The sequence below is a fragment of the Crassostrea angulata genome, chromosome 3, assembly GCF_025612915.1.
Source record: "Crassostrea angulata isolate pt1a10 chromosome 3, ASM2561291v2, whole genome shotgun sequence".
In the NCBI taxonomy this organism is placed as follows: Eukaryota; Metazoa; Mollusca; class Bivalvia; order Ostreida; family Ostreidae; genus Magallana; species Magallana angulata.
In genome coordinates, this window is record NC_069113.1 from 31,616,815 (window position 1) to 31,628,192 (window position 11,378).

General features: G+C 37.0%; 2 protein-coding genes across 3 annotated transcripts; one reads left to right on the forward strand and one right to left on the reverse strand.

Annotated features, from left to right (window-relative positions):
• Nucleotides 1-1,221: 1,221 nt before the first annotated feature.
• LOC128176840 (uncharacterized) lies at nt 1,222-4,240 on the forward strand. The gene is made up of 2 exons (XM_052843388.1): nt 1,222-2,854; nt 3,309-4,240. Exons 1-2 carry the CDS (start codon nt 1,222-1,224, stop codon nt 4,238-4,240), a joined length of 2,565 nt encoding a protein of 854 aa, XP_052699348.1.
• Nucleotides 4,241-5,391: 1,151 nt separating this feature from the next.
• On the reverse strand, nt 5,392-11,169 carry LOC128175395 (uncharacterized). 2 transcript variants are annotated; one of them, XM_052840988.1, is made up of 3 exons: nt 10,516-11,169; nt 7,813-8,259; nt 5,392-7,211 (listed from the first exon to the last, which is right to left on the reverse strand). In XM_052840988.1, the coding sequence occupies exons 1-3, from the start codon at nt 10,742-10,744 to the stop codon at nt 6,616-6,618; spliced, it is 1,272 nt and encodes a 423-aa protein (XP_052696948.1). In that variant the 5' UTR covers nt 10,745-11,169; the 3' UTR covers nt 5,392-6,615. The 2 variants fall into 2 exon arrangements, with proteins under 2 accessions (XP_052696948.1, XP_052696947.1); XM_052840987.1 differs by lacking the exon at nt 7,813-8,259.
• Nucleotides 11,170-11,378: the final 209 nt, after the last annotated feature.

Consider the following 11,378-nt stretch of genomic DNA (forward strand, 5'->3'; position numbering starts at 1 on the left):
AGAAAAAATTGACAAAGCAGTATAAGTGCAAATAGCAGAGGGAAAAGAGAGAGAGAGAGAGAGAGAGAGAGAGAGAGAGAGAGAGAGTACATGTTGCTATTATAGAAAGAATGACAGAGAGAAAGAACAATAGTACTGTTGAAGCAGATAAGTGAGACAGATAGAGGAGCAAGAGTACACGTTTAGCAGAGAGAGAGAAAGAGAGAGAGAAATTATGTTTAATGAAGAACATCAGCAGACACATGTAGTGAGACAAAGAGAGAAATAGTTCTTGTTGGCCAGAAAAGTGAATGAGAGAGAGAGAAACAAAGAAAAAGTGCATAATTAGGAGAGAAAGTGAGTTAGAATGATGTAGTAGCACGTTTCAGGGTCTGTTTAACTATTGTCCTCATCCCCATTTGGTGATTGATTTGTCAAACAAGGAAAAGATAACATTGTGGTAATGTCAAGGCTGGGTTATTATCCAAGTATATGCCCCGGGGGACATTCAAATAATCATCCAAGGTAAGAGGAAGTCAATAATAGGTCATAAGCAAGTAGTAAATATAAATGACTTCATATAGAACTTTATGGGTTCCCATTTTGCACACATTTGATTAGGTGTAAATTGTATTTTGATTACAATTATACGCTGTTTTTTACATAGGGGTAAAGTCACAAATATATTTTCCATGTATTTTATAAATGCATTGTAAATAAGAAGTTACTAAAGATATGAGTTACATGTAAAAAAATAAATCTAAATAGTATCAGACAGAAGGCAATTATCTGTCAGCACTCTATTCTATAACTATGTTTTGGTGATGTAGAACAAAAAAAAAGAGACAGACAGATTTAGAGAGACAGCAACAGACAGATTTAGAGAGAAAACAAACAAAAGTACATGTTTAGCAGAGAAAAAGAGAGAGAGAAAGCAAAAGTACCTGAGGGAGAGAAAGAGAAAGATAGAAAAAGAGGGAAAAAGGGAGAAAGAGAGGAAGGAGCAAAAGTTTAAAATAAAGTTAAACAGAGAAAGTATGAGAGAGAGAGAGAGTGAGAGAAAGAAGCATGTGTAATAGAGATGACAGAGAGAGAGAGAGAGAGAGAGAGAGAGAGAGAGAGAGAGCAAGAGTACATGATAAGCAGAAAAAAAGAGAAAGAGATAATAAATAAGACATAATTTTAAAACATGTTATTTTTTATTGAACAGCTTATTGTTTAAAGACATAGACCTTCCAGACAATGCACCCAACAAGTACAACATATAGAGTACATCAGTGTTCTAAGTGTCCGGGGGACACAGAATACTATTGTATATCGTGTCCATGTGATCTGTGCCAGAAGTGTAAAGAGAACCATGTAAAAGATCTTAAAACAATAGACCATGATGTTGTCACACACCGTGATAAAATCAACTACATCCCAACACAAGAGTATTGTGTGAGACATCCTAGCAAAGTTTATAGAAAGTACTGTGAACCTTGTCAAGTTTCTGCCTGCAATAATTGCCAAAAACATAGAAAACACAAGAAGATACATATTAGAAAAGCTTATAAAACAAAGCGTCAACAACACAGAGAAACCATTCACGCCATCAGAAATGAGGCTCTTTTTTACAGACCTGTTCTCCTGACAGGAATCAAAGCTGATATCAAAACCTGTCACACAGAATTCTCCCTCTATCAATCAGAGATGTTAACAAAGGCCCACATCCTGAGGAACATCATTGATGATGTACTATATGATCTATTGAACAATGTGTTTTGTGACTTTAATTTCAAACACAGATGTTTAAAACAGAAAATAGAAATAAACAGACATATTGTCAGCCTACAGGGATATGAACACAGATATGTACAGCCAGACTTTACATTCAGCGCACTACAATTCCTCTTATTTATAAAGACAGCCATCCCCAAGATCTATTTTAAACTCCACACCAGCCAGCTCTCCATGACTGAGTCACTCAACAAGGAGGATGTGATGGAATCACTTATAGCAATCCAAATTACAGAGAGAGGAAACCGACGCGTAGGAAACCAGTGTCTGCTGAAACTGACGTCTGGTGCTGAATTCCATCAATCTCTCACAGTGACAGGTATTGATGGTGGTTGTTATCACATTTCCTGTGTGACACCAGACCGGGTCTGGGTCAGTGATTATACAAACAATCTCATCTTGACAAACACAACAGGTGTCCCTCTACATCATGTTGAAGATTCACATAGTTTTTCTGTTGGTTATGGAATATACACAGTGAGCAGTGAGAGTGAACTGATTTATATAGATAGGAATTATAACATCAACAAACTGTCAAAGGATATGAAAACAACCACCAAATTTATAGAGAGAAAAGACTCTACGTTGGAACCACGTTGTGTGTACTGGTCCCCGTCATCTGGGGATTTACTGGTTGCGATGTATAAATATAGGACAGGCAAGGTAATCCGATACAACCAGAGCGGACAACTGAAACAAACCATACCACAAGACAACACGGGACGACCTAATTGTATAACAGAGAACAACAATGGGAATGTCGTAGTTTCTGACTTTCGTGCTGTAGTGGTGACAGATCGTGGAGGTAGACATCGTTTCTCCTACACAGGACATCCATCAGGATCAGTACTACGGCCATGTGGAATCTGTACTGACGCGCTGTCACACATCATGGTGTGTGATGATGAAACCAACACAGTACAAATGTTGGACAAGGACGGTCAGTTCCTGTCACATCTACTGATAAGACCATCAGGGATATTCTTCCCACGGGGCCTAAGTTATGATATCAAGACTCACCGTCTCTGGGTCGGATCACGGTACAACAACACGGTGGTTATATACAGGTATATCACCAGGCAGGACGCTCTAAGAGGTAATTCATAATCATTATCATTACTAATTGCATACCGAGAAATCATATGTTGTGATATTAATAAGTTATACGCTATTTTTTTTTTAGATTTGTAATTGAAAAAGAGCAAAAACAATTTTGTTATCAATGGGTTTATTTTTTCTCTCTCAATCATTAACAAATCATTAACTAACTAATTTAACACAAACATGTGCTATGTTTGAATAATACGTGTATACAGAAACAGAATACTATATTAATTAGATAAGCAAGTGAATTCTTTAAAATATTAGATTAAATTTGGGTATATTTTGTAAAAGTATATATTGCTTTGCATTGAAGAGTTCTGTATTGTCTATTGTATACTCTAATGAAGAAATGAATGCGTGAATCAGTGAAGATGTAAGATAAAAAAAAAAGAAATATATACTTTAAACTGGATATAACATTATATAATTATGTCTGATGTTTGTAGATCTGAATCCAGCTACTGCTGATGTGATGGAGTCACTGAATAAAATCCCAACCACAGAGAGAGAAAACCAGTGTGTGCTAAAAATGATGTCTCCCCCCGAGTTGCTTTACTCTCTCACAGTGACAGGTGTTGATGGTTGTTATCACATTTCATGTGTGACACCAGACCGAGTCTGGGTCAGTGATTATACAAAAAATCTCATCTTGATAAACAAATCAGGTGACCTTCTACATCGTGTGGAGGATTCATGTGGTGATTTAAATGGAGGAAGACACACAGTGAACAGTGAGAGTGAACTAATTTATATAGATAGCAATTATAACATCAAGAAATTGTCAGAGGATATGAAAACGACCACCACATTTATTGAGAGAACAGACTACAGATGGAGACCACGGTGTGTGTACTGGTCCCCGACCACTGGGGATCTATTGGTCGGGATATATAACTCTTGGACAGGCAAGGTATCCCGGTACAACCAGAGCGGACAACTGACCCAAACCATACCACACGACAACACAGGACTGGAACTGTATATTGAACCTAACTATATAAAAGAGAACAACAACGGGGATGTTGTGGTGTCTGACACATACAGAGCTGTAGTAGTGACAGAGCGTGGAGGAAGACATCGTTTCAATTACACAGGACATCCATCGGGATCAGAACTATGGCCACGTGGAATCTGTACTGACGCGCTGTCGCACATCTTGGTTTGTGATGATAAAACCAAAACAGTACATATGATAAACAAAGACGGTCAGTTTTTGTCACATCTACTGACAAAATCACAAAAGATGGGTGAACCACGCGGCCTGAGTTATGATGTCAAAACGCACGGTGTCTGGGTTGGATCAGAGGACAAGAATACGGTGGATATATACAGGTTTATCAACAGACAGGACGCTGTGACAGGTAAGTCTGAGTCATGAACATTCACATTAATTAAATATCGATAAATATTTGCATATCCATTGTCCTTTTCCATTATAAGTCCACACCAAGGAGCTGCATTTATTTAAGCAATGAATCCTTATCTTAACATATATAGTCTCATAACTGCAGCTGTGTGTGCATACGCATTGAGTAACACGCGTAAACACATAATGAAAATTTGCATGCATACATCGCTGCAGTTATGAGACTATATCTTTCAAAAAATGAGAATTTAATGCTTGTACAGGGTGTCCCAGAATATTTGATACCATTTGAAATTCGTATAAATAAAATAATATTTGGTCAAAACTTTTAAAATATTGACTCAAATAAAGAGTAAAATCTTTTAGTTTTTTCCACAAAAAGAGTTTTGGAGAAAAACGTGCTTTTATTTAAATTATGATGTCACAAAGTTGCATCATATATGTTTGGTTGAATTGAATTTTAATCAAGATAAATCGGACAATAGAGCAGGCATTTTCCGTTTTTAAACCATATTATCAAACACAGACTCCATAAATAGTTGTACAAGTTATAAAAGCAGAATACCCTTGGGAAAAGTGACTCAAAAAGGAACATATTTTTTTTAATTGTGAAAAGATCCATACAATGGCTGTTGTGAGGATTTTTACTCATCGACTTGATGTCGTCATTGTTAAAAAGGACGTCTTTTGGAGCACTCTCTTTAAATTCGTTGTATTTTTATAAGCAACGCCCAATTTGTCAAAAACTTATTTATGTTTGTAATATATGTTGAGCAAAAATTCACATCATATACATTTATAAAAATGCACTTGATTTTTTGTTAAATAAACTTAATCAAAAGTTATTCAAAGACTCAATGGTATCAGATATTATTGGACACCCTGTATTTACATTCTTTGCTAAACTTGTTGCCTTGTCTACAAATAATGAAAGGGGATTTATACCTTAAACATCCTTCTTTATCCTAAAGGAACTTTCATTATTACTTTGATTTTTGCTTGTAACGTTGCATGTTATACCGTTCAACGTTTTTGACGTCATAATAAAACTCGACATTTTAACATTTTAGTACCATGTGTGTGTTACAGGGTTGTAACTGCAGTGTCTCTCCACACACTTAACATGCAAAAAATATCTGAAATGTAATTATTTATACAAGGAAATAAGAACAAGATATGTGATTTTATAGTTTTATTTGGCGAACATTGGCCGTGGCATATTACTTTGTGGGATGCCAATAAACACACAACTTTTGGGCAAACCCACACAAAATCAACAAATGCATCAAAATTTATACAACACACAACATATGTTAAATGGCCACCCCGGGTAAACCGCGGGTGGTTACTTATTTAAATGCAAGTTATATGCACAAAACAATGTGAATCCACATCAAGCAAATATTTTACAAACAAAATGGTTTAGCATTTTACCCCCCTTCACAGTTCAATGGTGACAACTTCACAATAATACAAAGCTTACATAGGCCTCAGTTGCTTTGGTGTGCGCAAGCGCCACATCAGTGCTTATGCCACGACATTTCTTGAAAAGAACCAATAGATACGTCTTCCAATGTTATAATCTGCAAAATCAAAGGAAAAGCCAGCAGCGAAAAAACAAAAAACAAGCATATATCTGCATTGAAAACTTTATTTCCTAAACAAATTGGGAAAGGGTGGGCGGGATATTTAAGGCGGATGCAAGAACTTTACAGCATATAATTTAAAAAAAATTCTCCCATACAATTTTTCAACCTACTCCTATTCAGCAACTTTTGGAAAAGGATGTTGATCCCGAGCTTCCAGACTTAAATAATAAAAGAAGGCCGCAGGCCGATCCCGACCAAAATTAAGATAACCCTTTCCCGTAAAATAAAGTCATCGATTTTATATGCATAAAATAGATGGTATTATTTATACAAGGAAATAAGAACAAGATATGTGATTTTATAGTTTTATTTGGCGAACATTGGCCGTGGCATATTACTTTGTGGGATGCCAATAAACACACAACTTTTGGGCAAACCCACACAAAATCAACAAATGCATCAAAATTTATACAACACACAACATATGTTAAATGGCCACCCCGGGTAAACCGCGGGTGGTTACTTATTTAAATGCAAGTTATATGCACAAAACAATGTGAATCCACATCAAGCAAATATTTTACAAACAAAATGGTTTAGCATTTTACCCCCCTTCACAGTTCAATGGTGACAACTTCACAATAATACAAAGCTTACATAGGCCTCAGTTGCTTTGGTGTGCGCAAGCGCCACATGACAGCGAACAATTAAAGGAGAGTTCGCAGTCATCCCACACATGGGGGAGCACCCAAGTAACTGAAAAAAGCCCCCACGAACCAATGTTCTCTGGAACAAGTTTTAAGGATATACCTGCCCCAGTTGCGACTGGAAGAATTCTAATCCCCCTTGGAAATTATTGAGGAAGAGCTTATTTCCTAACTCGTTGAGATGGACGCCATCAGGCATCAGAAATTGGGACATGTTTCTCAACAGATCAGGGTGCTTAATGTAACAACCCCCCAATTTTAAAACTGATGAGGCAGCTACCCTATTGGCCTTGAGACGGCATCTCTCCATTGCTTTGTTATCATTAGAATACCTCCATTTAATTCGTGGAAGCATCTGTGACCAAACAAGTGTGGACTGTGGAAATTGAACTTTAATAAATTGTAAGTGGGTTTTAATTTTTTGAATTAATGAAAACAGATCAATAGCCCCAATATCATTCACCCCACAGTGAATAATTAAGTAGTCTGGTGATTCTTCATATTGTGTTAGAAAAAAGAGCTTTCTTTTCAGCTCCAAAAACTTCAAACCTGAATATCCTTGCCACCAAATATTCATATTCAACCTATCCAGTCCTAGATTTGATCCCCCCGGTCTGCATACTGATGCCATCATAGCATTCTTGATAATAGATGAGCCCACACACCACACTGTAACTTCAGGGACCTCTACAATTCCAGCAAGAATAAGTATTGAACCTGATTACTTTTAAAAATTACATCTTATTTGTTCCTAACATCTGCCCAATAGGACATCTTATGTATGTCCTATATGCCCTAGACTTCCAACGGCCTGCTTCCATTATAATATCCTGTGTGCACCCAGCCTCAAATGCTAAAGTGGCTGCCCCTATACGAAACGAATGGGCCCTATAATGTCCCTCAACTCCAAGAACATGAAGTGCTTTTTCTAAAATAGCTGAGAACTGATACCTAGTAAGAGGGTTCTTTCCCAAATGAATGAACAATGGGCCTTTAATTTTTGGTCGAACAGCAAGATAATCAATCAAACCTGCTACTGGACACAAAATTCCCTCAATTCTATCAATGACCAGAGAAACACCCTTCCTATCCTGATCAGTTGTTGAGCTTTTTATGAGTACCAAGAGCTTGGAGTAATTAGCTTGAAACTGTACATCTGTCACTTGCAATATTGAATGAACACCATTACCAGTAGACAATGCAAATTCCCCTATTCTGAGAAAACCAAAGAAAGCTAATAAATATGCAGCTCGAAACAACTTTGTTTCATAGGTATCATGACAAATACCTGGTAAAGTCTCCACAAGTTGTTTGAGTAATTCCAAGGTTATAGGTAACCTTGCATCAGCAGACCTACCAATTCTTCTCATACCTTCAAGAACCTTCAGAACAAGGAAGTTTTTTGTTTCATCAACCAAATTTTGAACTTTGCATTGAAAACTAATGGATGATAAGTAAGACCTAGCCGTAGCATAAGAACATTTCTTAAGTGACAAATAAGAAACAAATTGAACAACGTCCCTGAGTGGTGGGGGCCATAAAATCTCGTACCCAAATTCTCTCCGGAAATTAAAAAATGATCTTAGCCCTGTTTCATAAGATGTCGTGGTGTTGCTGGAGATTGAAGCATCTAACAATTTGTTCATTTGAATCTGTAAATCATGTTGACTAATTCTAATGGAATTGGGTCTGGTCTGGTGTGTGCCTCTGGTGCCAACCTCTTGAAGCGGTACCACTGTTTGCGAGACAAAGAATCTGCAACTTTGTTATCCAAGCTAAATATGTGTTTTGCCCTAAATATAACATTGTTCATCATAAGTCTAAAAACCAAATGTCTTACCAATTCCATAACTCTTTTTGATTTGGAAGATTGGGTATTGATGACACTTACTAGTGAAAGGTTATCCACATGGAACTGAACCTTTTTGTGTTGCAACCTAATTCCCCATAACTCTATTGCTAATACTACAGGTATGAGCTCTAAAAAAGTCATGTCCCTCAAAATGTCTTGGTTGTTCCAATGAGCTGGCCACTGTAGAAAAAACCAACTCCCCCTAAAGTAACCCCCACAACCTAAATGACCTGAGCCTGCACTATCTGTAAATAATTGCAAAATGCTAGAATCTTCCCATACAGTATCAGGAAAATATGCTACCCCATTGAAGTGGTCTAAGAACACAAGCCACATTTTAAGGTCACTTTTAATTCCAACTGATAATCTTATGTGATGGTGTGGCTTAAAAACCCCTCTAAATGCATCATACATTCTTCGAATAAAGGCTCTACTAGACCTGATTGCCTTTGAGAAAAAATTCAGCATTCCAACTAATGATTGCATTTCTTGCAACCTAACCTTTTCTCTACCTAAAAAGCTCTCAATTAGGTTCCTAAGGATATTTACCTTTGCTTCTGGGATCCTAATAATCATCTCCAATGTATCTATTTCAAAACCTAGAAATATTAACTTAGTTGTTGGGCCTGAAGTTTTATCATGAGCTAGTGGTACCCCTATTTCTTTAGCTAAGCGACTAAAAGTAGACATAAGTATTGCACATTCTTGACTTCCACACCTTCCTGCAAAAATGAAATCATCCAAATAATGATCTAAGGTATTCAGCCCAGACTTAAACTGTGTCAGCCAATGTAGAAAAGTTGCGAATGTTTCCCAAATTTTGCAACTTATAGAACATCCCATGGGAAGACATTTGTCTATGTAATATGAGCCATCTACCGAGAAGCCTAACAAATAAAAATCCCCTGGATAGATAGGAATTAAACGAAATGCACTTTTAACATCCATCTTCCCTATCAAGGCACCCCTTCCCAAACTGGCAATCATGTCAACTACACCATCAAAAGATGCATATTGAACTGTACATAAATCTGGATCTATAAAGTCATTGATCCCACGATCACTAGGGTAGGATAAATGAGTTATCATTCGCCACCCCCCATCCGATTTTGGAACAATGCCAACTGGCGAAATGTGAAGGTTGGAAATAGGCAGTTGGTCAAAAGGACCCATAATCCTGCCCAGCTTAATTTCTTTACTTATCTTATCCATCAAATGATCATGGTGTTCAGTTGCAGACTTGAGATTTTTTGAATACACATGAAACCTTGGGCCAGTATAATTAATTTCAAAACCTTTGGAAAAACCATTTTTTAAATAATTAGCAGCATATTTGTCTGGGTATGATTGTAAATACTCATCTAACACTTTAGTTCTAATAGGGGAAGTTCCTAGGGCCCATATATCTTTGTGGTCTTGGGGTTTGTGTTGGGTGTGACACAGGGGGTCTAAACTGGGATTGTCCCTGCAATGGTGCCCTGGGGCGATTTGTGGCCTTGAACACATGGTTAGAAAGGGGACACTGGTATTGTGGATGAGCCCCTGAACATCTTATACACTTATGCATGTACTGACAAGACGGTCTGTCACAAATTCCCTTGAAATTGAAATTATAGCACTTGTTAAATGCTGGGCTATTTGGGCTAAGTGTAACTTTAGATTGCGGAGATGATGTCATAAACATCAACCATAACTCATAGTCTACTTTAGACCATTGTTTGGTGGGATCGATACTGCGGCGAAGTCTAAATTATTCATCATATTTCTTCCAGCCCAAATCTCCCTCCCCACATCTTGATGCCCCTAGTCTAATGTCATGCAAATATTTCAGAAGACCTTGAAAAGATTCTGGATGGGCCGAAGCATAGATACTTGCATAAACTAAAAATGCATCTGTCCATCTACTGATAGATTGAATCTTTATGCTGGGCCTAACTACCTCTCTTGTGACCAACTCACCCTTATTATTAAAAAATATTCTTTTCTCTGAAGATTCCGTCAGAGAAGTATTATCAAGCAATAAGCTAATGTCAATGTATGACGAACTGATAATTTTTGATTTCAATGAGTTAGAGACATTGCTAGATAACAATGTATGAATGCTATCGACGTATTGACTTTCAACACCAATGCTTGTACCTGATTGAATAGCTAAAGCAGGAACAGGTGTTGGGGGCAAACTTTGGTTCACGGTTGCCACATCTTCACTTTCTATTGCGATGGCGCATTCCCTGCTTCGTGATGGACCTGGTTCCTGAGATGCCTGATCGTCAGTGGATGGAGCTGATCGCTCGGGTCTTGACCTCTTTGACCTTGATCCCTTCCCCTCGTGGTGTCTGCAATTCCGCTTATTATTTTTTGGTGGCATTTCCGCTCATTAAAATGAACAATACACATACAATAACTCACTTGAAATTAAAAACACGATTTTCAAAAAAAGAATACAAATTATATGTATAGTGCCTACTGATAACACCCTGCTTTTAATCCGGCCCCATCAATAGAAAATATAGACGCCAGATTAAAATTAATGTAAAACACAATTAACTTGTCTATCCGTTAATGAAATTTCATATATATTTAAGGCGGATGCAAGAACTTTACAGCATATAATTTAAAAAAAATTCTCCCATACAATTTTTCAACCTACTCCTATTCAGCAACTTTTGGAAAAGGATGTTGATCCCGAGCTTCCAGACTTAAATAATAAAAGAAGGCCGCAGGCCGATCCCGACCAAAATTAAGATAACCCTTTCCCGTAAAATAAAGTCATCGATTTTATATGCATAAAATAGATGGTAATATTTGCACAGACTCTCAGATAGAGAATTTTCAATATTTCAAATATGATTTTTAATCGTATATATATTGAATATTTCTAATACCAAAAATATTAATTATAAACCATATTAAGTTTAAAATAAAAGTATTTTAATTAAAATTATATTTATTATTAGCTCACCTGAGCCAAAGGCTCAAGTGAGCTTTTCTGATCACAATTT

What these genes read in the sequence shown, in the direction of transcription:
- LOC128176840 (XM_052843388.1), top strand. Translation starts at nt 1,222, where the DNA reads ATGCACCCAACAAGTACAACATATAGAGTACATCAGTGTTCTAAGTGT. An exon ending in CAGGCAGGACGCTCTAAGAG is followed by an intron (nt 2,855 to 3,308) that starts GTAATTCATAAT and finishes TGATGTTTGTAG; the next exon opens with ATCTGAATCCAGCTACTGCT.
- LOC128175395 (XM_052840988.1), bottom strand. Translation starts at nt 10,744, where the DNA reads ATGCCACCAAAAAATAATAAGCGGAATTGCAGACACCACGAGGGGAAG. An exon ending in TGCTTTAGCTATTCAATCAG is followed by an intron (nt 8,260 to 10,515) that starts GTACAAGCATTG and finishes TCTCGCAAACAG; the next exon opens with TGGTACCGCTTCAAGAGGTT. An exon ending in ACTTGTGGAGACTTTACCAG is followed by an intron (nt 7,212 to 7,812) that starts GTATTTGTCATG and finishes CTGGAATTGTAG; the next exon opens with AGGTCCCTGAAGTTACAGTG.